The sequence below is a fragment of the Typopeltis vanoorti genome, chromosome 8, assembly GCF_054136105.1.
Source record: "Typopeltis vanoorti isolate ZY-2024b chromosome 8, IOZ_Tvanoo_1.0, whole genome shotgun sequence".
NCBI lineage: Eukaryota > Metazoa > Arthropoda > Arachnida > Uropygi > Thelyphonidae > Typopeltis > Typopeltis vanoorti.
Window position 1 is genome coordinate 143,865,496 of NC_143556.1, and position 26,218 is coordinate 143,891,713.

General features: G+C 35.9%; 1 protein-coding gene across 2 annotated transcripts in view; it reads left to right on the plus strand.

Moving 5' to 3' along the window:
* The window catches only part of LOC150104400 (protocadherin Fat 4-like), a 345,892-nt gene that overhangs the window by 253,979 nt on the left and 65,695 nt on the right, over positions 1 to 26,218 (plus strand). For both annotated transcript variants that reach the window (XM_090396350.1, XM_090396351.1), the window contains 9 exons: positions 2,213 to 2,416; positions 4,192 to 4,290; positions 13,428 to 13,544; positions 15,821 to 15,997; positions 18,291 to 18,540; positions 18,787 to 19,071; positions 22,251 to 22,345; positions 25,322 to 25,462; positions 25,575 to 25,677. In XM_090396350.1, coding sequence (XP_090252476.1) covers positions 2,213 to 2,416; positions 4,192 to 4,290; positions 13,428 to 13,544; positions 15,821 to 15,997; positions 18,291 to 18,540; positions 18,787 to 19,071; positions 22,251 to 22,345; positions 25,322 to 25,462; positions 25,575 to 25,677 — 1,471 coding nt within the window. The remainder of the gene's footprint in view (positions 1 to 2,212; positions 2,417 to 4,191; positions 4,291 to 13,427; positions 13,545 to 15,820; positions 15,998 to 18,290; positions 18,541 to 18,786; positions 19,072 to 22,250; positions 22,346 to 25,321; positions 25,463 to 25,574; positions 25,678 to 26,218) is intronic.

Here is a 26,218-nt window from a genome sequence, read left to right on the forward strand (position 1 = left end):
TAACAACAGCGGAAATGAAGTTTATGAGAAAAACTGCAAAGTATACCCTATTTCATCACAAAAGAAACGAAGAAATTAAGAAAGAATTAAACCAAGAATCAGTAATAGAAAAAAAATTAAAGAATATAAACATAAATGGATGGAACACGTTCAAAGAATGAAAACAGAAAGATTACCAAAACAAGCCTTAAAGTACAAGCCATTAGGAAAAAGAAAACCAGGACGTCCTCTTAAGAGATTCCACGATGACTTCTAAGACTGTAACAGGGCACGATAGGCCTAAATCCTTGATATGCATGATGATGATGATGATTAAGACAATATTTCGCACGAAAAGAGTGTTTCAGGGAATTATGCAAAGCATTAATCGAAATTTATCGTCGAAATGATTTTAAGGTTTCTCTCTCTCCAGTGAATGGCTGTTCGACGAATAGTGTTTGCATAAATTTTTATATTAGCGTCGCTCTAAAAATCGTGCTTCTTGTGAGCATCATTGAATGTTGCACAACTTTGTTCGTTGCACGTCTGTGACTAAGTCCTATCTTCCTGCATGTCAATATGTACGTGTGTACATATATGCATGTATGTATATAAGATGTTTGTCTTTAAAATCTTCAGAATTTCTACTTTGAAAGCATAAATAAGTACGTTCTATAATAACACTCGCTCTCTTATATTTTTCAGTCAGTTTTTTAAAATTAATTTTTAACATTGGGTAAACAGGTTAATTTTGTGCATCATTTCTCTTCGGAATGTTCTTTTCTTCTGAAGAAAATAGTGTGACAGCAAGTGCGATGTCTCTTGTCGATTGGAAACGCAAAATACCAAGCAATCAAGAGCGAGTATTTTTTTTTTTTTAAGTTTGAGTTTATTTTTTTTTTTTCAAATGGTCAATTTATCTTCATTAAATTTCAACTTAAAAATCACTAAAAAATTTATTCAAAATTACGATTGCGAAGAGATCTAACTGAAAAATAAGGAAATTCCAAGCTAAAGCTCGCACGTGTCTGCATTGATGTGTTTGTTTCTCTTTTCTTAATATCGCATATGATTAGATTTGATTTATATTTCAAGTCTACGATGTGAAATATGCGAATGGATAAGCACCGGTCAATTTTTGTATTAGCTATCTCTTTATCTCTGCCTTTCCCTTTCTTTTGTGTGGGTAGTCAAGTTCTACCGCTGTTGCTGAACTTAGAGGTTTCTCCTTCTTCAGTTTTCCATTATCCAACTTTCGTCTTTCTTAGATGGGTGTAACAGATTTCTTCGCGGTGCTGCTTATTTTACAACTTTGTGTGTGTGAGCGTCTGTTTTTCTGTATTTTAGTTAACAATTTCTCCATGCTTAAGATTGTTTCCCTGATAGAAGATTGAATTAAGTACGAAGTATACGAATGTAGTTTGTGTTCTGTAGCATCAAGAAATCTTGTAAGCACCATGAAAGTTGTTTTCCTGTGTCTGAACCAATGTCTGATGCATCCTTTCTACCAAATGTAATCAGTATCGATGCGCTCTCTCTCACACACAGACACACGTTGTGCGTGGCAGAACAACAATAGCAAAATATGAAGACGTTTCTTTTGCGTGTTTGCAGTCTGTTACGCTGTGGTCTGCATTCTGCTACTTTCTCTAGCGTTAGAAATGCTTTTCCTGTTTCACAGAATTACAATCCCTGCGGCGAACCACACCGAAAACTAAGTTGATATATTGAAGCGTTAGTTCACGAAGGACTCGCGTAGATCAATTATAAGGTTTTTCATTTTGGACTTAATAAATTTATATTGAATATATAATGCCTTGCCTGTTGTAATGAGATAGCAGTTAATAAAATTAAAGAACTTTAAGAAAATATCTAACAAAGTTATGACAATATTCCAATAATGTTTACGGCCATAAATGGTGCCCCCAAACACCGTTTAGTAACATCCTAAATCAAAATCGCTTCATAAAATGAATAGGAGATATTTTAACTTCGTAAGGAGACAGAAACATCAGAAACGCCTTTTGGTGACGAGGTATTTCTTAATATTTGATAAAATTACATTTTTCTCCCTACGTAGAAGTGAATGAAATGATTCCATACAGCCGAAGTATTATGAGATTTGTTATTTTATTTACTTCCTCTGACACGATGAATTAGATGATTGAAATAACACCCACTTGTATCAGAACTATTTTATTGTGCTGCATCTTCTCTCTCTCTCTCTCTATAGACCACCCTGAAACTGTACGTGCGTGAGGCCGAAGAAAGAGATCCCTTGTTTGACAAGCAGCATTATAGATTCAAAGTTTACGAAAATGTCGCTGGAGCCTTCGTGGGACACGTAGAACTGAAGGACAGAAAATATCGGTCCAACAGTCAGATGCAGTACACCATTGTGAATAAGGACATGCGTCCTCTTTTTAATATAACTAAGGTAAGTCTATCCCTCTTCATCTTAATACTAGTTTTCCCACATTAAAATTAATTTCATCATTTATTATACTTTGAAATTAGAGAAGATGAGTTTTATTTTTTATTCTCCGGAAGAGAAATTTGAAAATTATCAAAGCACCTGTAATTTGGCATGCCAGCAGGATGATGCAAGAACTTCATTTCTTGCGATAAAAAGGCTGGCGGATATGTCAGCGTACTTGAAGCAAGAATGCATTTATTTGTTTCATTACGAAAATTGTCCGTGGAGGATTACCAGAAACGATGTCGTCTGGTGAAAGATATATTTTTTGGTTGGATATGAAGTACTACTTAAGGATTTTGATAGAATTTTTGTCTCGGCTGCTAAACGTATTTTTTTATTGGAACTGCGTGATTTAATTTATTTATTTCCATTTAATATTTGCAAAATTAAATATTAAAATTTAATATTTCTTTTGCCTAATTTTGTCTTAAGATTTCCTGCTTGACAACGTCAACTTGTAAGTCGTCGTCCGGTAGCATCCTCTAAAAAGAGGGTTGCAGCAAATAAGCAGCTCTTCTCCATTTCTCTCGGTCTGTTGCCTCCGTCATTCTTAAGCCAGTCCATTCCACGATGTCATTAAACCACCCTTTGGTTTTCCTTACACGTCTCTTCTTCCCTTCAACTTTCCCTTGTAATATAGTTCTTGTCAGATGTCCCGAGGAATCTCTCAGAAATGTCTGCAAATCTGATCTTTCTTTGCATAATGTTTTTAAGCAGTGTTCTTTCCATCTCAACTCTTTTTAGAACTTCTTGATTTGATATTCTCTCTGTATAGCTAATCTTTTCCATTCTTCTATAACACCATATTTCCAATGCATTAATTCTTTCCATATCTCTCTTCTGAATGTCCATGACTCACTTCCATAACTTTCAATACCCCAAACTGTTGCTTTAACTATTCCAATTCTCACATCTATTTTAATATTCTTGTTTATTAAAATTCTCTTCATTTTCATAAATCCCGATTTAGCTTTACCTATTCTATTTCTAATGTCCAACTCTGAAGTTCCTTTCTCTGAGATCCAACTACCTAAATATTGAAATCTTTCCTCCACATCTTATCTTTGCATTATCTCCTATTTTTCTGTCCATTATCATTATCTTGGTCATCTTTGTGTTAATCCTTAGTCCGTGCTCTTTACAGGAGGTTTCAATTCTCTGAATAATTTGTTGTAATCCATTTTCGCTTTCTGCCATCACCACATCATCCGCGTCCTTAAGTTATTGATGATTCAACTTATAAGAATGTGACCATATTGCACATTTATGGACAAAAAATGCCATTGAAGTTTACATATTATATTATCAGAAATATGCTTGAAAGCAAAATAATGTTGTGTCACTGCAATACAGAATTTTTGTTATTTTAAAATTGAGTGTTGTTTTAGTCTGTCTCTTACTTAGCAGAAGAATCCGGTAATGAACAGCATTCTCTGCTCAACTCGGTTATAGAGATGTTTTAAACCTCCTTTTATTAGATTAGTAGGTTTTTAAAATTTTAAAAGATTATGAATGTAGTTTAGCACTAAACATACTAAAGTAACCTTAATATTGATATTAAAAATGTATGAAGGACGTTTGTTTTTTTAACTTTAGACATAGGGAGATTAAAGCAGAGACTTCAAGATTCCTTTAGCTCTGATCTCAAAAATAAGCAAATATATTTGAGAGAGTGAAGTCTTTAATTCCCGTCGATTTCTTCTAAAAATAATCCGATCTGTTTGTTATTTCAGGAGGGAAAACTGTACACAAAGGTGGGGCTGGATAGAGAGAAGAGAAGCAGCCATACGTTTACAGTGATGCTGGAAGAAAGAAGGCCGTCGGTAAAAGTGGTAAGTTCGTCTCTTCCATCCATTCAACCAGCATTTGTTTGTTTCTTATCGTTCGCCACGTGTGGGATGCGTCTCTGGGATTTGACTCGAACTTTAAAAGTAATAAGCAATTCAAACGCGATGACGCAGAAATGAAATGCAGCATGCAAAGTCTTTTCAGTGGATCTTTTTAAAGCGGTTCCAGACAGATATTTTCCGCTTTCGGGGAGTGTATTATTTTTATTGCTTTCAGGGTGTTATCCCCATCGGCTTTTAATGACGTATTAATATATGCCGTCTCTATCTTATCAACAATTGAATGAATTTCAAAACGGAGATATTTTTAAGTCGCGTCTGCTCTCAGAATCGGTGCAAAAGAAAGACTGAATACGTTGACGTAGTGAAATAAGAGCTTTTGCTGAAGTAAGGTTCGCCAAAACCCGTTAGTAGTTCTCGGCATGCTTACCGAGCCTACCCTTACTAGAGCAAGTTCGCTGATCGTATCAACTGTGAAACTCACCAAACACGAAACAGCACAACATATTTCATGCCTGTTTGATTTCTAAAAACGAGATTAGTCATCGCACTTTGTAGCGAACCCGGTCGCTGAAGTATTAATCTCACTGCGTAAAGTGATTTCATTTAAAAGAGCTCTTCAAGCAGCTCGATTCATAAACCATTGACAAAGAAACTTAATTTAAAACTTTTTAATGAACTATTAAAACATTTAATAAAAATTGCAAACAAAATTCACGAACAGTTTGTATTTATAGTTCGTTAATTTCTTTCCCGGACAGAACATTCAAAATGTTAGAAAATTAACGAAAGTAATTCTAAGAAATCAATTTTGAAATTTCCATTTAATCGCAGAGTTCTAAATTTCAGATGTGAACACCTTTTCTACTTCTAACGTTTTTGAATGCCGCCATCATCCTGCTTGTTGGATGCCTGAAGAAAGTAACTTGAAAAAAAAAAAAAAAAAAAGTCATGCTCATCATTAAAGCAAGACTTTTTTTTTTTTATCATATTTCGCTGTCATCAGCAGTACTAAAGATCATTACGCTTATTGTGGGCAAATTTCTGATGCTTATTAATTTGCCTTCATTTTTCCGACTTCTTCCATGCACGAAGCGAGTTAGTTGAGTTGTTTAAGCCTACACCCATGAGCAGTTGGGGATGTTCTCGTTCCCCCTTTTCTACTGTCTTTGCGAATAAAAATGCCTTGTAATGCTTTGACTCGCACGTATTTTGTGAAAATTCCCATTAATAGAAAATAAAATCAGTCAAATCAACACAAAAACATTGCGAGGGTGACTTATGAGTATTTTGCTCCTTTTTGTTCTTTTTTTTTCTTTTTCAGAGCCTTAGCCGTATTGATTACTAATTTAGTAAACTCGAATTAATAACGAACAATTTAAGCTAAAGCAGTCCAAGTTCTTCCTTCCAATATTTCGTTTGCAGAAAGTTTCTGTTCCTTGGATTAAACATGCATTTAAACTTCCTGCTGGCTGTGACCCCCCCCCCCTTCTACAGAAGCCCTTTTGATATGTGCGCACGAAACTTTTCATCCTGCAGACAAATTTTTCTAAATCTTCCGTATTTTATTTGAGAGCACCTTCTTTTTTTTCATCTTAAAGCCGAGAGAAGATGAAAGTAATAGTACTATTCATACTTTAAAGATGTATATTTAATTCGGTGAACGCAGAAAATGGTGTTGTATAATTCTGTAAATAACATAATTGAAATATTGCATTAGCATGTTTTTAAGCGGTATACAAACCAAATAAACTGCCAGGTTGGTCGAATGGTTAGCGTATCCGCTCTCCAGCCGAAAGGCTGCGGGTTCGAATCCCGCCGTGGGAATGGATGTTTGTGATTGCCCGTAAAAATACTAGTGGTGATTTGACAGTAGATGGTGTAGTTGCAGTTCGTTGTAGTTGATGGGCTGAGTGGTGGAGACAGAGAGTAGGTGCCCTCCCACGATGAGTCCTTGGACTCCCTGAAGGTGTCACGTAATAATAAATAAACAAAACATCCAAATGAACAGGGTCGGCCTTTTGATAGAATACGACGATATTTGAGAATTGTGGGTGAAATCTTCTCTTCAAGGATTAGGCATTTGCCTGTTCCGGCTTCACAGATCTTTCCATCTTGTCGCTGGTCTTCGCCCCCTCTCTCCCCTCCCCCTATTTGGTCTATACTATCCACATGTTTTGGTAGTCGATATCTTTCTATCCTTAATACATGTTCTTTCCATTTTTCTCTCTATATATACAAATATCTACTTCTTTTCTGATGCCTTCATTTCTTATATGCTTCAATTTTGTGCATCCTTTAACTGCTCTTAAAAATCTCATTTCTGCAGCTTCTATTTTGCTTTCATCTTTATTTTTAACCGCCCACCTTTCTGAACTATATAACAGAGTGGGAGTGGCCATTACTTTGGAAAATTTTAGTTGAGTTTCTCGTCTTGTTTTTTTTTTATTATTATTATTCAGTGTCCTTTTAATTGTTTCACAGCTTTTCTGAAATTTCTTTATTTTTTCATCTATATCTTAATCTTTTACCTATGTTGTTATGCAGCCACAAATAATTAAACTGTGTCATATGTTCTATTATTTTATTTTCTATAACTATTTTTTGACCTGGTATGCTCTCGACTTTTAAATGCCGTGACATTTTTTTTTGGTCAAAATTTTAAATTGTATTGTTAGCTTATTTGTTTAATTTGTGAATTGATGATTTTGAGGGTCTCGTAACACAGCATGATCATCTGCATACCTCATTGTATTGATAACAGTTCTTCTGGTTAACCGGATACCGTGTTTTCAATATTTTAATAATCTAATCAGTATGTATCGAAAATAGAGTTGGTGATAAGCTGCATCCCTGGCTTACACCGAGATTAATTTCAATCTTTTCTGTTAATTTTTTACCTAACTGCAACTGTATGTTTGTATCTATAAATATTTTGTATAGCTTGTACCGAATATAATGAATATCCTTGTCGTTTTCATTATATTCTATAGTTGTCTCTGTGTATTTATCAAAAGCTTTCTCGTAATCTATAAAGGCCATATGAGCCTCTAAATTATATTCTCGTCATTTTTCAATAATTTGTTTTAACACATGCAAATTGTCTATACAAGATCTAAAACCATTTCGTTCTTCGTAGTTGGTTGTTCGCAATATTTCTAAGTCTTTTATTTAGGATTTTACAGTCAATTTTGTAACTTGTATTTAATAAGCTTACACCTCTGTAATTTCCGCAAGTCTCCTTTCTTAAATATAGATATAAACCTTAGCTTTTTTACCATTTTGATGGAACCTCACATTTCCTCCAACAGTTCTTTATTAATTTTAAGAATCTGTGATGTAAATATTTTCCTCCATATTTCCCAAAGCTCTGCATTTATACCATCTAATCCGGCTAATATTCTGTGTTTTCATACCTTTTGTTTCTTTTAGCTGTTCCAATTTTATTGATTCTATATCAGTGCTGATTTCTTCATTATTATTTTCTGTTATTAAATGTGGGTAACACCATAAATTCTTATGATATTGTATCCATCGTTTCTTTTGTATTATTAGGTTGATTTGTGTATCTTCATTGTTTAATTTTCTTAATATTTCGTAGGATATGTCTTGTCTTCCATATATATCTTCTTATATTTCTATATAAGAAGTTATATATGGGCTTCTTGGTGAACTTTCTGTACAATGGTTTTAGCTATATGTTTCTTTTGTTTTCGTATATTTCTTGTTTCCTTTGTATGCCATTTGTTTTTCTTTTATTGCATTTTCTTTATCTGTGTTCCAGACTTTTGATGTTTTTTCTTTTTAATATTTTAGTTTTCTTTCCAAATACTTCAGAGGCTGCTTTATGGATTATCTTTATTAATTTCTTCCATTCTTCTTCTTCTGTATCTTCACTGAGTTTCGGTGACATCTGTGATGCGTTAATAATAACAATTTTAAGTTGGTCGATTGAATGGTCAAGGAGGTAGCCATTCCGCTCTCTATTTCTCTAACTACCTACCTATCTTCTCCTCTCTCTCTCTCTCTCTCTAACCAGCAGGCTGTGGTTCGAATCCCACTGTGGGCACGGATATGTGTGAATATCAGTGTGATGCCACCCGCCCTTCTTATTGGAAGTTTGAAGTGGTTTAAAAAAGTTCCATCTTTTTATTTCTAGAGCAGGGGTTCTAAATTATCTCATTCTTAGCCCACCGATCCACAGTACCAGTATTCTATAGGTTACAGCTTTCTGTAGGTGGAATTCGCATTAAAATGGTATTGTGTTTCAGAATGCGATTTGTTTACGATGACTGATTTTGTTTATTTTTAGCGTTTCGCAGTACATCTGCTAAATCAGAAGCAAGAAGCTCATTTACTTTGTACCTTTGGCAGAATATCGCTTTATATTTTACTAAAAATGTACGCAATAAAGTTGGCCTCCTAATCCAAAACCCCGTAATCTCACCGCTACATTACATCGCTTTATCATCCTCGGCGGAACGACCAGCTACAGAAATGAAGTTTTTCTGCAAACCAACCTGTGATTTCGAAAAGCATAATTTCCAGCTGGTTTCGTTATCTCTTTAACATTAAGTTCTGAAAAAAAAAGCAAAGAAATATTTCTCATAATAGTGGTTATAAATCACGAGCTAATGCCCTCAGGTTGGTAACAGCTGACTGCCTCATTTAAATAATCGTGTAAAAACTTTGGTGCCAGTTAAGTGGACTTCGTTTCTTTCTTAGCAAATGGAGACAGTTCTTGAGCTGTCGCAGTCGATATGCCTTCGAATAAAACCACTCGCTTATGGGGGAGGATGACAAATGATACGGCGCACCTAGGCGACCCGAATTCAACTTAAACCTTTTTAATTAGCTGTAGAAGCATCTCGCATTCCGCGGGGGCTCTTTCGTTGTAATGGAAAGCGGAAGAATTAGTGCTTTTTTTTCCCCCAAAAGAGTTTGGGAAAAGAAAGTGCACCTACCGTGTTTACAATAAGGAAATTTCAGTTACTTTTGTTTTCAATCTGACAATTAAGTAATTTCTCTAGATAATATTATTTTAGTCTGAAGTAAAGGGAACGTCTCTAGCCTAATAACTGAATGTTTTTATTTCAGAATGCGAATGGTTTTCATGATTAATTATGCAGTTTTATTATTACTAATACTCTGCTCATTAGCTTTAATTATTGTCGTGAACATAGGGACGAGTAACATTTATATGAATTTTATGTATCCAGCAATTACCTAATACGGAAAGCTTATTTAAGATGAAAAACTAGTTTTTCCTTCAAACTGCTTGTCTGCCTCCAAAGTGCATTACAGCAATATGTTAACGAGAAATGGCTGCGCCATCATCGCTATAAAAGATCATCCTGAAACTTTAATATTCTTTGTTTCAAGTCGTTCTTCTTGTCATTACAGTCTCCTTCGTCAGTCTGTCTATTTCGCTAATCCCCTTCTAAGCAATGCTTAGACCTAGACGAGACAGCTTACACAGCAAGCCTACACAGATACGCATCCGTCCATATAACAGCAACAAAAATCTCTTGCATTATTAACTGGTTCGAAAAGCCACCTTCTATACTCGGAATGAATTCAAAGTTTCTCGGCACTGTTAATGATAAAAACTAGTCTTTCCTGTTAAGAAAGTTGCTTTGATAAGATTGTCTATGGCTTGCTTGATGTTGGGTGCCACTTTGTAAAACAAGCTTTGGGACAATGCAGATAAGGTCTTTGTTCGGTTGCAACCTGACGTGAATTCACCGAGCGTTATAATTGTAACCGCACACAAAGCACAGCCACTAGCGAATTCACTCTTCCGCGAGATATATAAGAATGCATTGAGACGATAGACTCAGAGGCTGTATAGATTGTCTAATGCAGAACGAATAAAAACAAGTACTGACAGCAGGATACAAAGGCATCAGTTCCCAGTTGATGTCAGTTCACAACTTGTAAACACGTGACGCTTGATCTAAAATAGGCATTGGTATTCGACATCCTTTCCTATGTAGAAATATTTTCAGCGAATAAATGACTATTTCGCGCAGTGAAATAACAGTGTAGCTATAGCAGCATTACTGTTGCAGTAGTAAGGCACTTTACAGTGAGAACAGCTTGTAATTTGGATTAAATGGACATGAGTGTCCCCGTGGAAGGTGCCGATAACAATGACACAGCGAACCACCCCTTACTACAGCATAATAACTCGGTTCCCCATATCCATGATGTTCAGAATATGACGATATAGCTAATGCGAATCTTATGATGCTCACCATAAAAATGATCTCTCCTGCTACACATTCACACATACACACAACAGAGATTTTGCTCTCATAAGATTTCTACACGTCTTTGATGAGAACCAAACAATTGAAAACGGGTGTCAGGCCAGTTAGACGTAAACGCACTAATGAAAAGCAAACATACGGATTGGGTTTAATGTTTTGAAGTACAAACTAAGGCAATTCCCATGCCAAAGGTTATATTGTTATATGCTCTCAGAAAAATTTAATCTGCTTATAAAATCAAAATAATATCCTTTTGCAAATAAGTGATATTTTGCAGGAATGAAGCCTTTTAGGCTTTTATTTAAGTAATTGTTATTCACGTTTTATTACATCAAGATTTTCACGTAATCAATATTATTTGCATAATTTATTTACATGATTTTTTATTTTAAATTTTAGAGTATTCATTGCAGATTTCTCCAATCGGACAACCTTATTACAAGGATGACAAGTATAATAAGCTTAGGAGGTTGTTGCTTGGTTTGATCGGTGCCATGGCATGTGAAACTGCAAGGGCTGGATGTTGATAGTGCATGGGAAGTGGTAAAGGAGTGTTTTGAGGAAAGTAATGGCAGACCGCATATTTAGAGTCAGAAGAGTATTTCAATGGAGAGTCAAATGGATCTATATCATCATTAAGCTGGAACTGCAAAAAAAAAAAAAAAAAAGAAAGAAAGAAAGAAAGAAAAACTTTTCACATTGAATTCAAAGAGAAAGGTGACCAGCAAGCACATAAGCAGTACAGAGCCAGAAGGATAACTAGTGTGGGAAGAAAGGCAAAAGCAGAGTATGAAAGGAAGTTAGCAATGAAGGCTAAAGAGAATCCCAAACAGTTCTTTCAATATGCTGCAAGTAAAAGAATGTTTATGACAGAATTATTATAATAAATGCCGATGGTAGAGAGGTAACCGAATTGGGCAAAATATATACTAGAATTACTAATAATAAATAGTAGAATTACTAAGTCAACACTTTGCAAGAGTATATCATCCAGGTGGTGATATTACAGGAACGAGAGAGAGCCAAAGGCGTATATGGGAACTGAGGTAAATGAAATGGAGGTGCATAGCATACCGCAGATCCTTGATGCGAATACACCTATGGGATTAGGTGGTATATTAGTTCGAAGTTTACGAGAAGGTACTAAGAAACTGGCAGTATCTTTTACTACGATGTTTCATCTCATTCTCGGCTCTCAGTTTGGTCCCGAGGGGGATGAAAAGAAGGGAAAATAGTTCGATTGTATAAAGAAGGTTCCAAGACTGATGTAACAAATTACCGACCTATGAGCATATCAGGTCAGGTTGTCAGTACCTTGACAAATTAGAAGTTAGTCAAGAGAAAAATAGAGGAATGAGCAGACGGAAATCGGATATTAAATGGGGGAAGGGAAACATGGTTTTGTGAAGAGTAGGTCGTGCCTCAGTAACTTGGTCACATTTAATAATATAGTGACAGCCGAGTGGATGGAGGTAATGGGTTTACAGTGATACTGCTGGACTTCGCAAAAGCCTTTGACAAACGCATGGAATTCTAATCAATAAACTGCAGCACGTGGGAATGGATATAAAGTTGTAGCGCATAAGAGGGTGGTTGATGGAGAGATCAGTTTATTCAAGAATAGTCTAGTAGAAAATCTGTAACTAGCAGCGTGGCACAGGGCTCTGTTCCACTGCTATTTGATTTGTACATTAACGATATATGAACGATGTGGATGATGTTAAAATTTTGTAGTATGATTTGGACGGACTGACAGGTCTGGGAGGAGGAGACTCGATGTGTCAGTTTAATGTGTCAAAGTGTAAGGCCATGCATTTTGGGGTAAATAATTACTAGCTGTGTATCACATTGATGGAACTGCACTCCAGGAAATTGATGAAGCCTGGGATTTGAGGGTGTTAGTGGATAAAGAATTAAAGTTAAAGGACATATTGGATGAAAAAGTGTTCAAAACAGCTCATCGGATTACTTGGTTAACGAAGAATACCCTGACGAGCAGAGAAAGCAGGTTATTATACCTTGTTAAGATCCCATCTTGACTGCTGCACTCAGATTTGGTCACTTGGGTATGAAGTGGAGAGGATCCAGATGCTGCGAGTGACCAAGATGATAGTAGATCTATGGAACGAAGCTTACGAGAACAGGTTGAAGATTTGTGGGTTGCAGAAATTGGTTTACAGGTAGAAAAGAGGTGATATGATTGAGACATACAAATTACTGAGGGGTTTTCACAAGATTAATTGAGGAAATTTTTTAGAACAGGTGTGTTAGTGGGAAAACTAGGGCCATTCATGGAAACTGAGTAAGAATGTAGTTAGCAAGAGTGTGAGAAGTAATTTTTGCTTGGAGAGTGCTGAATGAGTGGAATAAGTTGCCAGAGTCCATTGTGGGTGACACAACTGTGAATGAGTTCAAAGCCAAGAATAGATAGTACACTAATGTTATAGTACTTAGCGTGATGTTTATGGCTTCCTTTGATGAGTCTAAGGACTCCATGGGGTAGTCCATAATAATAATTAGAGAAAAGATTAATATAACTATTCTTCATTATAATAGCAAACATTCATTTTCGCTATTGCCGCTTACAACAATTTGCAGCTATCTCTATTTCAAACCGTAAGTTTCACAGTGCAAGTTCTAACTGCACGTAAGTTACTTAGTAAAATTTTTTTCTTTATTTAATTTCCGTTTATTTTGTGTGATGGAATGTTTTAAAATAAAACATTAACGCATTAGTTTGTTTTATGAGAGTTTATTTTAAAAATATAAACAGCTATTGTAATGCATGCATGATTTCAGTAAATTGAATATCGCTTACTTCGTTAATGTATTCGTGTGTTTTAATACCAGAGTGTCTGTGAAGTAACAGTGGAAGTGGAAGACGTCAACGATGAAATACCCTCGTTTCAACATACCTACCAAGGAACCATCAAGGAGAACTCCCCGTCTGGAACAGCTGTCAACGTGGTGAGTATGATAAAGGTGTTTCCAAATTGAGCTGTATTATTATATTTTAAAATATTCTACGTTTGGGGAGGGGGATAATCTGGTTCAAATGTCGTATAAGATCCGAAAAACCTTCATAAGAGCTTTACAGTTAAAAATGAGTTCCCAGATTCATGTCGCATTGGTAGGGTGTTTTCATCTCACAAGATAGAAACGCCAGTTAAAAACGCACTCGGAATGACAGCGTTCATTGTCCTATCAAAGCCTTGGATTAATTAGATGAAACCTAAAACATAGTTCGAGTGATATTTTCCAATAATCACAATTTTCGGGGAACAGAACGCTGGAAAAAATGAATTGAGTGGCGTTTGAATCATTGATTTATTGAGTCACTGCTAGTTTTGCTCAGTCAAGGTTTTCATTCATTCTTTCTTTCTACAAAAGTTAGTTAATGATTTCTCCATGATTTTATAATACAAAGAGCCTGGAGCACCACCAGTCAATCAGATAAAATACTGTCTTGTCCAAAATATTTTTCATATACTATCACGGCACTTGTGATGTAGTTTATGACAAAAATGAAGATCCTGCGTTGTAGTGTGTGTGTCGCACTATATAATACGGTGAATCATCCGAATTCAGGCTTCTGCATGCTTCTATACTATTCAGTTAGTTTTAGAACTACCGATGCAGGCAAGTGAGACTCGGTTCAATGAGTGCTACGTGAAACCACTGTGTAAATACAAAGGACGCAATTTTTTAAGAAGTTAAAATTGGCTGTGTACCGCTTTCTTGTCTCCTTGCAACATAATTAGCATACACTTCAAGTACTTAACGCATCGCCTTCCCGTCCTTTTTACCGCGCAATATTCTTTAAGGAATGTTTATTTCATCCATTGTGTGGCTTCCAAAGCCTCTTACTTATGCAAGAAAACATTTACAGGCCTTGTAAAGCTCATCTGTGAAATTGTTTCCACATTTTCAGATATCGATTTCTCGTTAGCCGCTCGGCTGACTGCAGCGTGTTGATTTGCCGAAAATTGTGTACCTCGGTGGTTTTTATTATGACAGTCATTCTACAAGATTATGGTTCAATTACTTAATATGCAGCCTGAACGCTCTTTATTTTATGCCGTGGAAACATCTGTCAAAAGGAGTAGTCGTATTTAAATATACGTCATTGATTGCTGAATCGAGCCGCTTTATCGGTGATAACTTACGAAACTGAATAAAGAAAAATAAAAACGCGCACGTGGATAATTATTTTGATCGCTGTATTTAATTTCCGCATCGTTGTTTTCCGTTGACTAAAACATGCACCTGAAAGGATTACTTAAATTAGTGAATTTAAAGATGGCGTGCTAGCATATATTGTACACGTCGCATTCTGTATTGTAAGAAAGAGGAAGTAATACCTTTACACTGGTGCTTCCTCACAGACTATTTAATCCAATTCATTAATAGCATCGATTATAATGCGACTATTCTGATAAACACTTCTTTACTGAACGTTGTCGATAATCTTATTTCTTATTACACTTTAACACTGCGGTGTCTGCTTCCCTGTGTTTGTGTTAAGTTCTTCGTCAATGCGCGTTTCATCAGATTCATTCGACGGAAAACGTTTTCTAACTACTTGTGAAGTAGATCGGCGTAATCAACTCTTCGGTCACAAGCGCGGTGGTTCAGTGAATGTGAAGATCGGTTTATTTTCAGAAAAGGTTTGGCGTCCAATTATTTTGCCCACAGTTCATAGAACTGGGGCTGACAGATTGCCAAGAATAGTCAATCACGCTGAAGGGGAAAAGAAATAGAGGATGTACGAATTGGTCACCAACACGCGAAATCACGTGCTTTATACGTAAAAGTTTCCAACTGTTACATAAGATAAATAGTTATCACTTTAAAAACTAGAATGTTCATAAAAGAAAGATTAATTTTTTGACGTGTAATAATAAACAAATCATCCCACAAGACGGATTGATTACCCTATTATCGGAATGGATTCTTCTTCTTCTGACATGCCCAGAAGTGTCGAAGGATCTCGCATCTGCGGGGATACAGTAAATATGTGCATTTATCTTCGAGAAGCAAATTAGTTTCTCTCTGAAAAACTCCCTCAAATTTAAGCATAATTTTTTTAATGAATATACAGAACAAGAATTCACTTAAATCGTACTATTTGGATGTTATCGCTTTGAAAAATTCTGGTTTTATTAAATAATTTAAAATGATTAGCAAAATTTCTTCCGAGGAGACATTTTAAAGAATCCAAATGTCTCTCGCTTCTCTTTCAGGTTCCCGCCATATCTGCAGTGGACAACGACAGTGGAAATAATTCCATCATTCACTATTTCCTTACCGGTGCGGGCAGCGAATTGTTCACGATATTAGACAGCGGTCTCGTGGTCTATACTGCCAAAGATCCTCTTGCTGTTCTAGATAGGGAATCGAAAGAGAGATACGACCTGCAAGTAAGTCCAGGAGTTTCACTGCATTAATACATTGAGAAAGAGCGATGAGTGTTACTTTGGTTTACCCCCAATAGATTTTTTATGGAGAATTTTCTCCTCTCGAAATCCCCATGTCAAGCAAGTTTTAATGGCTACACTTTGTTTACAAAGATGGTAACTTCTTATTGTAAGCGCCAGACTCTTTCAGTAACCAATAATTTGTATTTTGGTTAATATAAACGCGGAGCATTTTTGGTAACATGCGCACATTAAACGCCTAAGTTGTTAATTTCCATCTGAAAGCAGACCTGAGCGCACTCACCAATCTCCCATTATTTATTTTGGAGCATCCAAACAGACATTACGGAGCAGCCGATTTTGTATGAGTTAAACTTATAGCAGCTTTCACAGTTTGAAGGTTATGGTGAGTTAAAGACGCTTAGTGCGGGTTCACATCTGGATAAGTTATTTTCAGATAGTTAACAGTGGTCAACCAGCGGTTGGCCGTGCCCTTGCCTGTTAGTTTCGCTATTACAAAATAAAAAAATTACAGCAAATTGATTATCTGTATGTCGGTATCAGTCTAGTTATTTATTTATAGCCACACTGTCTGGAAAAGATGATTCGCACTATAGAGTGTTGTTTTATTTCTCTCTTATGCTCGCTTATCTTATAAACAACGTAATAAGATCCGTCGTTTGGGAAAAGCATGAACATAATCTCAAATCTCCGCTTGTAAATTATGTAAGGACTTATAGATAGGGTGCATGAATTAAGCCGTGGATGAAAGTATTGGAAAAGATCATAAATAAATGAAAAGGAGATGAAATGGAGCGCCATTGAAAACATATTTTTGCTTTCTGGCCTGACAGCGGACACGATAAAACTAGATTAAAACTTGAAATTTAGGAATTCTTACTGAAGTTTGCGAGACTCTTCTTTCGAGTTAAACGAATTTGGTAGGTTGCATAACGTACTTGCACTATTAAAAACAGGCAGACAACCGATTAAATTCCTGGGAAGTAAAGGGAAGATCTCAGTGCATGTGGCTCGAACAGTATGTTCTCTAATCGGTGATAGAACAAAGAATAAATGGCAGAATCTGCCTGTAAGCTAAACGGAGTACTGTTTATTACTGTGACAGTTTTAGTTCAGTGTCATTCTCAGACTAAATGACACCTGAAAAGAAATATGCACTTTGAAGATATAAAAGAATTTTAAGAAACATTCAAGAGATTTTTTTTCATCGTTTGCCGAATTTTGGTAGATATCAGTAAGTTAATGAAGATGCTTTTAAACTATTTATCTGAATGCTGTGAACCTAGGCAGCGTACTAAGAGATTGTTTCAGTCATCTGATCCTAGTTTGTACTGGCAATAGCATTCGCATAGTCTGGAATTATGGTACGCTTAATCTCAGGGCATCCATGCCAGATACTATACATGCTTGTGACTAAATTCTTTGCAACATTCTTCATGCATTCCAATAAGAATACCCAAAGTACGCTAACAGAACTAATTGTAGGAGACTGACCTACGGATTCGCACTAAAGAGTCGCTATTTATCACAAAAACATGTAACGTCCCGCCAAACATGAATATTTAGTGTTGATAAATGCAGACTCGTGATATGTTGTCCAAGAATGTGTGGTTGGTTAATTTACAAGATGTGCAATATTTTATTTATGTTATTTATTTGAATAATTTAAAAGCATACTGGCAATTGTTAGAAACATTTATTGAGTTTATTTCTCAATAATTCTAAAGATCAGCGTCAAAATGAAAGAACATCAAATATTATTCTTAAATTACCTAAATTTGTACCATTTACAGACTTGGTGGACAGAGTGGTTAGCTCGTTCGCTCTCCAACAAGCAAGTTTACAACTCCAAATATCACTATGGACCCGAATTTTATGAGTCTTCAGGCGGGATATAAATTTTATCACCCAGTGGGCCACCACCTTGTTTATTGGAGACCTGTTTGATCACTAGAGCAAGGATTCCAGGTTTTGACCCAGAGGACTAATTTTAGTGTGCTGTAGATTTAAGCTATTCCTGAATGGGACTTGCATTAAAAAAATCTAGCATTGTTCCGAACAGTGTACAGTATGAATATGGATATCCGAACCAGTTTTTTTGCTTTCACCGTATTTTAGCTGTCTATGCTTCTGCATAGTGGCTTCGCACGCCCCAGAAATAACACACAATTCCAGTAATTCAAACGCTTTTCAGCATTTATGCATAAAATATTTTACTGCAATTATTTATATTTTAAGGGTTTACTATTTACAGCCATTTTTTTAATGTACGTAGGTAAGCGCACGAGATATGGGTAACCTTACATCTTCTACGTACTTGACCATTACGGTGGAGGATGAAAACGACAACGCTCCGGTGTTCAAGCACGGTTCATTGAAAGTCTTAATCCCTGAAACCGCTCGCCCAGGATCGAAGATAGCGGAGGTGTTAGCCGTAGACGCAGATGCCAAAGGACCCAATTCTAAAGTTGAATACATAATCACCGCGGGCGATCGTGGAGACATCAGGATTGACAGAATGACAGGTGGGTCGTGTTAATTTGATGCACGTATGAGGAGTACGTTTATCATTTTTAAGCGAAACCGAAGTTGTTTTAGAAACAATCCTCTCGACAAATGATTTCTATCACACATTTGTAAGATCGCTCGATTCAAAAGTTCATTTAGGCTGATATTTCATGACGTTCTTTTAATTATTATTACACCGCTCTTAACAGCTTATTCCTTCTCAGTTTTTGTTTTCGATGTTTTGAAAGGTTTTCTAATTCCAGGGGAAATCTACGTGGTCAGCACTCTACTCCCAGGTGCCATTTACTTGCTGAACGTGTCTGCCGTTGACGGCAGAGGACTCGCCACCATTAACTTTGTGAACATCACCGTCATAGATGTGAACGACCATAAACCCGTTTTCTCTAAACCCGAGTATCATTTCAAGTTAAAAGAAGGCAATTACTCGCAAAGGAATTTGGTTCTCGGTGTGCTTCCAGCAACAGATGAAGATACAGGAAGAAATGGAATAATAGAATATGTACTCATCAGCTCCTCATTTGAGCGAGGTACGTGCAGCAGACTTCTGCATCACATCGATACACTTTTTTGCGCGTGATTTTTACTAATTTTTTCCCTGTTTTGACTTCTAATTTCCTTTCATTAAAACAGTAATGACGCACTAGAAAATTTAAGTGTATGTGAATCAAATTGCATATTAATTGAATGAAAATATTTTCGTTTCATCGAACAAGGTTTAGTCAGGTTTTTATGGATTTAAATATTCTTTTGCACATTCCAGCACATGCATAAACTTATTGTAAAGTGGAGAAAACACCGCTGAGAGAACGGGGGAAAACTTGAAATGGCTCGATAGGATTAATATCTACCACGCGAAAAAATTCTTGAGTTAATTAGGAAACATGTTTTTACTGATTCTCAGTGTGCACACAAAAAAGAATTAGCCGATATTTTTCTCCGTCTGTTCCAAGTAAGAGGATATAAAAGTAAACAAATCGACAATAGAAGTTAAAAAAACCTTTCGGATAACAATGAATTATTATTCGGTGTTAAAGGAAAACATTTGGAAAATGGGTTATAAAAGACTTTCATTTTGTAACAAAAAACTGCGCGACTTTCGTTTCCTCTAAATCGACAGGGACTCGAGGAGAGTGTATCAGTTACAATAGTTTTTCATCAGATTAAAGAAAAAAGCGCCTTACGTAAATGAATAAGTGGTTAGGAATTTAAGAAAGTGAACGAAAGAAGATCAACACTCTTGACAATGCTTTTTTGTGGATGGTAAGAAAAGCAAAAAATGTAAACGCTTTGGCTGGAACATGCATTCGTCGTCTTTCTTTTTTTCAAACCTTTTTAACTTGATAGTTGAAGTATTCTCATGAACGTTAATACTACAATAAAAAAATAATTCTTTTTCATATAGTTTTGTGCTTAATTATAATATCGATTAAGTGTTACTTGATTTCTATTGCGTATAGCAGAATACATTGAATCGATTAACAGTCAGGTCCAGTGCTGCTGGAATATGACGCTTATTTATTGGGAAAAAAAATTAAATCATTCACAAAGCTGTGAATTGGAAATGGCTATAGCGGTAGTGTGGATAAAAACTGCACTTCCATTATTGTAATTATTTCTTACTCTGGTAAGAAATAATTACAATAGTGGGATTAGGGGAATGAAAACAAGCATAATTTTGGTGTTCGAGTATGAGATAACTAGCAATGAAGACGATGAGAATGTTACCAAAATGCAATTGCCTCATCCACTAATCGCGAACATATTGGGAGTGATAAAATGAGCGACAGATAAAAAATAAAATTGGAAGCTTGCTATCATCGCATTTGCCCCAAAATACAGCGGTTTTAAATTTTTTCATTTGTGCGATCCATCGAAAGTAAAAGAGCGCGTTTCACACGCATGCGCGCTGTATAGGACTATTTCAGTTTCGTTGTATTAGAACAGAGCTATTAAGAAATTGGCATTCATTGAGGAAAGTGGTGAATCTGATGTCATTTCATACTAGTTGCCCTGATATTTGTAAGCTAAGAATTTTTATCAACGGTAACATCACATTTTGGCATCAGTTAGTAACACGGATAAACAACGTTCTCCGTTTAAAATTAATGCAGCTTCTAATAGAAGCTGCAGGTACATTCGATGGTGCTTAATATGTCCCAAACCTCGCGGTGAGAATTGCAGCTGCTAAAAATGAGCTTTCCTAACCCTAGTTATCCTGACCTGCTGTTTTCTGTTTCAGTCTATGGGGATGTGAGTGCCTCTCCGTCTGATGCACAACTCTTAAATCCAATAACATATCTGAATCAGTGGCAATCATTTAAAAACTTCCTATTGATTAGTATTCACTTACAGACAGAAAAAAAGCGATAAAATGTAAGAGAAATTCGATTTGCCATTTAAAAAATATTTAAATTGTTAATTTTATGGCTATTTTGCCTATTTTAATTTAGGAGTGCCCTTGTATGATATCATTGGCTTTTCACTCAATTTTTAGGGTATTACTGATGTTTTAAAGACAGATACATGAAGAATATAAGGAAGGAATAATTTTGGACATACCTTTGTAGGATGTTCCTGGTTGTCTTCTTATTGGGCGGCATCCTACCGAAGTATGACTGAAAGAAAGAGTTGGAGGAGGGATTGGAAATGTGGGAGAATTGCGGGTAACACTCAAGGTATGAGAAATTTAAAAGGCGGGTTTTAAGGGCGGACGGTGAATTCTTTGGGAAGAAGGTGAAAGACTTTTGTGGAAAGGAGAAGGATAGAATATGATGAACTAAGATTAAGGGATTTGGATTTGATTTAAATTTTTAATTTCATCTTTAATCATTTGAATCCTTCAATCATTGAATATTTCATATTCAATCCTTCTCCTTTCCCCAAAAGTCTTTCACCTTCTTTCCAAAGAATTCGCATCCCATCCTTAAAATCCCGGTTTTAAATTTCACATTCCCTGTGTCTTTCCCCCAATTCTCTCATATGTCCATACCCCCCCCCCCCACCTTCCTTCCTTTCAGTCATACGTCGGAACATGTCCAAAATTATCCCTTCCTTATATTCTTCATGTATCTGTCTTTAAAACATCAGTAATGCCCTAAAAATTGAGTAAAAAGCCAGTGACATTATAAAATGGGTACTCTTAAACAAAAATAGACAAAAATTGATATTTATTTAGAGGAGTAACATGGAAAATTTTCCAGAAATATTATCTACATTTCAAATATTTTATTATGCTTTACTCTCAAAATATGGGGAGTTCCTAACACTTACCTTCCATAATACGGCAAGTATTGATCGAAATTGTGGTTCATACTTATAAATTGTGTGGAGTGAGCAGAATCGCGCCGCTTTACGTTGTTTGTGACTTTTCACAGATGCCATTTTTAAAACTTTGTTTGGGATGCATCACAACCTCGAATTTTAGTTTTAATGTGAGCTCGGCTTTAATGCCACAACATTCACCATGTCCTTTATGAATAATTTTATCTGTAGCTTAACAGTTCACTTTTTTATTAAAAAAACCAACTGTTAAATGAATTGTTTTAGATTTTGTATTGCGTGCCGTGAGACCGCTGCGTGCAGAATTAATCTCTCCTTCGTAGCGATCTCTCGTGTTTTTATATTCCTCTCACTTGATCTAAGAGTAATCTTTGAATTGATGTCATCGAAACTTACTTTTATTTATAAACTCTCGTCATTTCCGCAGAATTTCCTTTCGCCGTGGAACGCCAGTCTGGGGAGTTGTACGCTTACGGAACTATTGACAGAGAGGCTAAAGCTTCCTACGTCTTCGCTGTCATGGTGAGTATGAACGTGACATCCGTTCAGTCACTTCGATAAACGTCTTATTTTCTCGTCACTTTTCCACACTTGTCACGCGATTAAAGAAAAAAAAAAAAAACCATCCACATACACATCCCCCTAAAAATACGTATTTAGAGAGAACATCTACTCTCACCAGCTGCTTGAAAATGTCAAATTCCATAAAATCCCTTCTCGCGAAGAGATTTTGTGCATTCGTCAGCCACAAGACCCCGATGTCCAACGTTGAAATAGAAGAAATGGGTTTTCAGTGGAATTTTGTGATCCAAATGCGGCTACTTTTACCTTTTCGTAATTTCTTTCTGTTGAAGGAGATACCGCGTTTTGAACCTCATAGCTTTATTATGCTGGATGTTTTTTGCTAACTTAAGACCGACATCAATATTTGAGTTGCGGGAGGTTCATCGGAAGTATGATTGCTGTCGCAAAGCGATCAAAGTTAGTTACAACATGATTAATGACAAAGCTGTTAAGTCATGTTGCTGTGCGCCATCTAGTGTGTTCGTAGGCGGTTAGCCAGTTTTGCATCGAACATCTCCTGCCACGTACATTTGAAACCGGATACTTCTATTTTGATTGAAGAGGCGTGGAAACCTTTGCATTCTTGAAGAGATTGAGCGGCTTTGCAAACAAGATAAATCTCACAGAGGCGAATGGGTCCCTATACCTGACAAACTAAGTAGCGATTCCGTACTCTCTGAAGGAAATAACATCGCAGATACAAATGTATACTAATCATTGTAACTTAGAACATTCTTTGGAAATGACATTTTTGAATAAACGGATGACCAAGATATTAATTTCGTGCACTGTATCGGGATAAACTGCATACACATTTCAAAGGCGTGATTGCTACACAAGCAGATTGTAAGTACGAAAAGATAAATAAGTCAGGATGTTAAGTAATCGCCGAATAGGATCTCCTGGTGAATCTGTCTTTATTATGTACTGTTTTAATTATTCTGTTGATATTAAATTCTTGAAGCACGTATTTTGTTTCTACACTTGGTGCCTGAATTGTATTCCAATGATCGCAATCATGGAATATGGAGTTACTTTTGTCAAAGAATTAAAAGTACAACAACAACATATCCCCCCCCCTGCCCCCAATATTAAGCTTTCAGTGTATTTGTACAGGACAACATCATTTCAATGCTGTCCACGCCAATTTCATCAAAGGCAGAACTTCCGAACTTAGCACATGATCTCAATCCTTCCCCATTATGGTTCCATTTGCATTTAACAATATTTCGCCAGTCACAAACGTAATACGTTTTGCGAAGAATCAGATTTTACACAATTTTCCAATCGGTGTTGTGCAGCCTGTGTGCGTCATCTCAACTGAATAGTTTGATGGTCATGATGAAATTGTCTGGCGCTATTTCTGTGAGGACTTGAATCTTTCATTGTGCTCGCAAGGTTGGATACCAGTGGATATGCAACCCATTATGAATAACGTAATGTATCCTGCCTTTTGGCTGTTTTACAATAATCGGTTAAGGTCATTATTTTTTTCCATATTTTCTTTTAAAAACAACGGCGCACTATGTTAAAATGCTGTTGCTACTGCAATCCGATTGAGGAAAATGATGTGAAGCAATTGAAAAGTACTACACGGAGCCCCTGACCTCAATCCATTAGAATGTTTCGGAGGAGATGGAGCATTCGGTGGTAGGTGAATCAATACGATTCGGGTTATTTTATTTGTAAAAACGTACCAATGATTGGACCAACTAATCGCCAATGCATTTTGATGCTTCAAAGAGCATGAAAATAAAATGGATGAAGATAATATGGCGATCATTCAGACAACTGACACGATGTGATATATTTTGTATATCATAATCGCTAATTATTTGGTGAGATTTCAGCCAATGATGTTTCATTTCATAACTTTCTTCATTATTGTCATTGGATTTGAGTTGAGGATAGTTGTACAATTGGTCTGATATTTGACTTTTACCCTACCCCACCTTTCTTTGGAACGGATTAAACATAGGCGAGTTTCCATTCCATTATCATGAAAGACTGTAAAGATTGTGAAGAAAGATTGTGAAGATATATCTTCACAATGTTTCATAAATGTGTCAATTATGGAGCACAAGTTTTAGCACAATAGCAGAAATACCATCAAGTGAAGATGACTTGTTGACATCCAAGTTACGGCTGATTCTTCTGATGTTACCGAAAAATAATGCATGTTACAGTATAGACTAATACAAATCTGGAATTTTGATCTCGTCTGCAGCTGTTTTTTTTTTTTTTTTTGGAATGGCTTGACAAACAATTTTTGAAAACGAATGCATGAAAATGGTAAGGAAGTCAGAATGGAATGAGAGAAGAAATCCTTCGTTCCTGTAAGAATTATTTATGTTATTCGGTTGGATTCGAGGAGCGAGTCCAAGGAGGAGAGAAGTAGAATGACCTTTGTTCTTGTCCATGCATGACAATGGGATTTACTGACCACTGAGTTAACCTACCGTAGCGTTGTCATTTAAAAATCCCACTGAACGATGGAACTGCCAAACAGACGACTGAATTCATCTGTAAACATACTTTTCATCAAAGTTAATTATTTTTTCCATAAGTGATATTTAAGCATTATGAGTGTGGGTATATATTGTCCCACTCTTACACTGTTTATCTAAGTAATTTCATCGAATTAATATTCATATATATGCAAATCTTTTTCGGTGTTTTTTAGTTCATAAATGAGAAAACTTAGATAATATGGAATTGTTAAAACATGAGAAAAAAAGACACTTCGACTAGGAAAATAGTTAACTTTATGCAGCCAGGAACGAGATACTTTTATACGAAGATAAACAAACCTAAATCTTTTGGCATTCCTTTAGCTTTTCGTAATAAACTTTCCTTGGCAACAGTGGTATTATAAAATTTACACATCACATTTATCTCTTTATAAAACATACCTGATATTTGTTTCTATTTCAGGCTACAGATTTCGGTGAACCCCCTCTTAATTCAACCGCCGATATCTTTATAGAGGTGTTGGACGTCAACGATCAGGCACCAAAATTTTACACTGATCCTTACTTAGCGCATGTTCCCGAAAATCTTGATCCAGGATTTAAGGTAATCAATTTCTAAAAACCGTATGTAACTTGGGGTTTATAAGAGCCATTTATTCTAAATGTTTATGTATATAATCAACAGGTAAAAAAAAATTTTTTTCCCTCTCATGTAGGTGACACAGATTACTGCTTACGACTCCGATTCTGGTCCAAACGGACAGGTGTTTTATAAACTTGGTGAAGGCCATCAAAACAAGTTCTACATCGACAGCAAAGGTATATCGTAATGAATCAATTATTGCATTGGTGACTAATCCAATAATTTTTGCAAAATGATTTACAGTGAGTATTAAACTATAACTACATGCAACAGCTCTGCCACCCTCATAATCTACGGAAGGGTAAATAGTTGGCATATTTAAAAGATTTACATGCGTGAAGTGTTCCAAGTGTTTGTTGATTTGCGTGGTAAACAAAATATTGTTTTTTCCTGTTTATGAAAAATCATTTATTTAATAAAACATTACAGATAAATATTATTAGGATTCATAAACAACAGAAACAAGGTCATTATTCATCTAGAAATTTGCCTTACGTAAAATTTTAGATTGCGTATGAATTAACAACACAAATCAATGTTGATTTTTCCCAAGAAATTTATATTTAACAACGAACACACAGTCGCAGAAAACCATGCCCTTCAAAACTCGGCAATTCCGGGAATTTAAATTTGGGATTTCTGTAATAATTGAAAGTCGAAACTTAATGAAGTGACCTGAGAAATTCACACGAGAGGAGAAATACTCCTGCAAGCGAT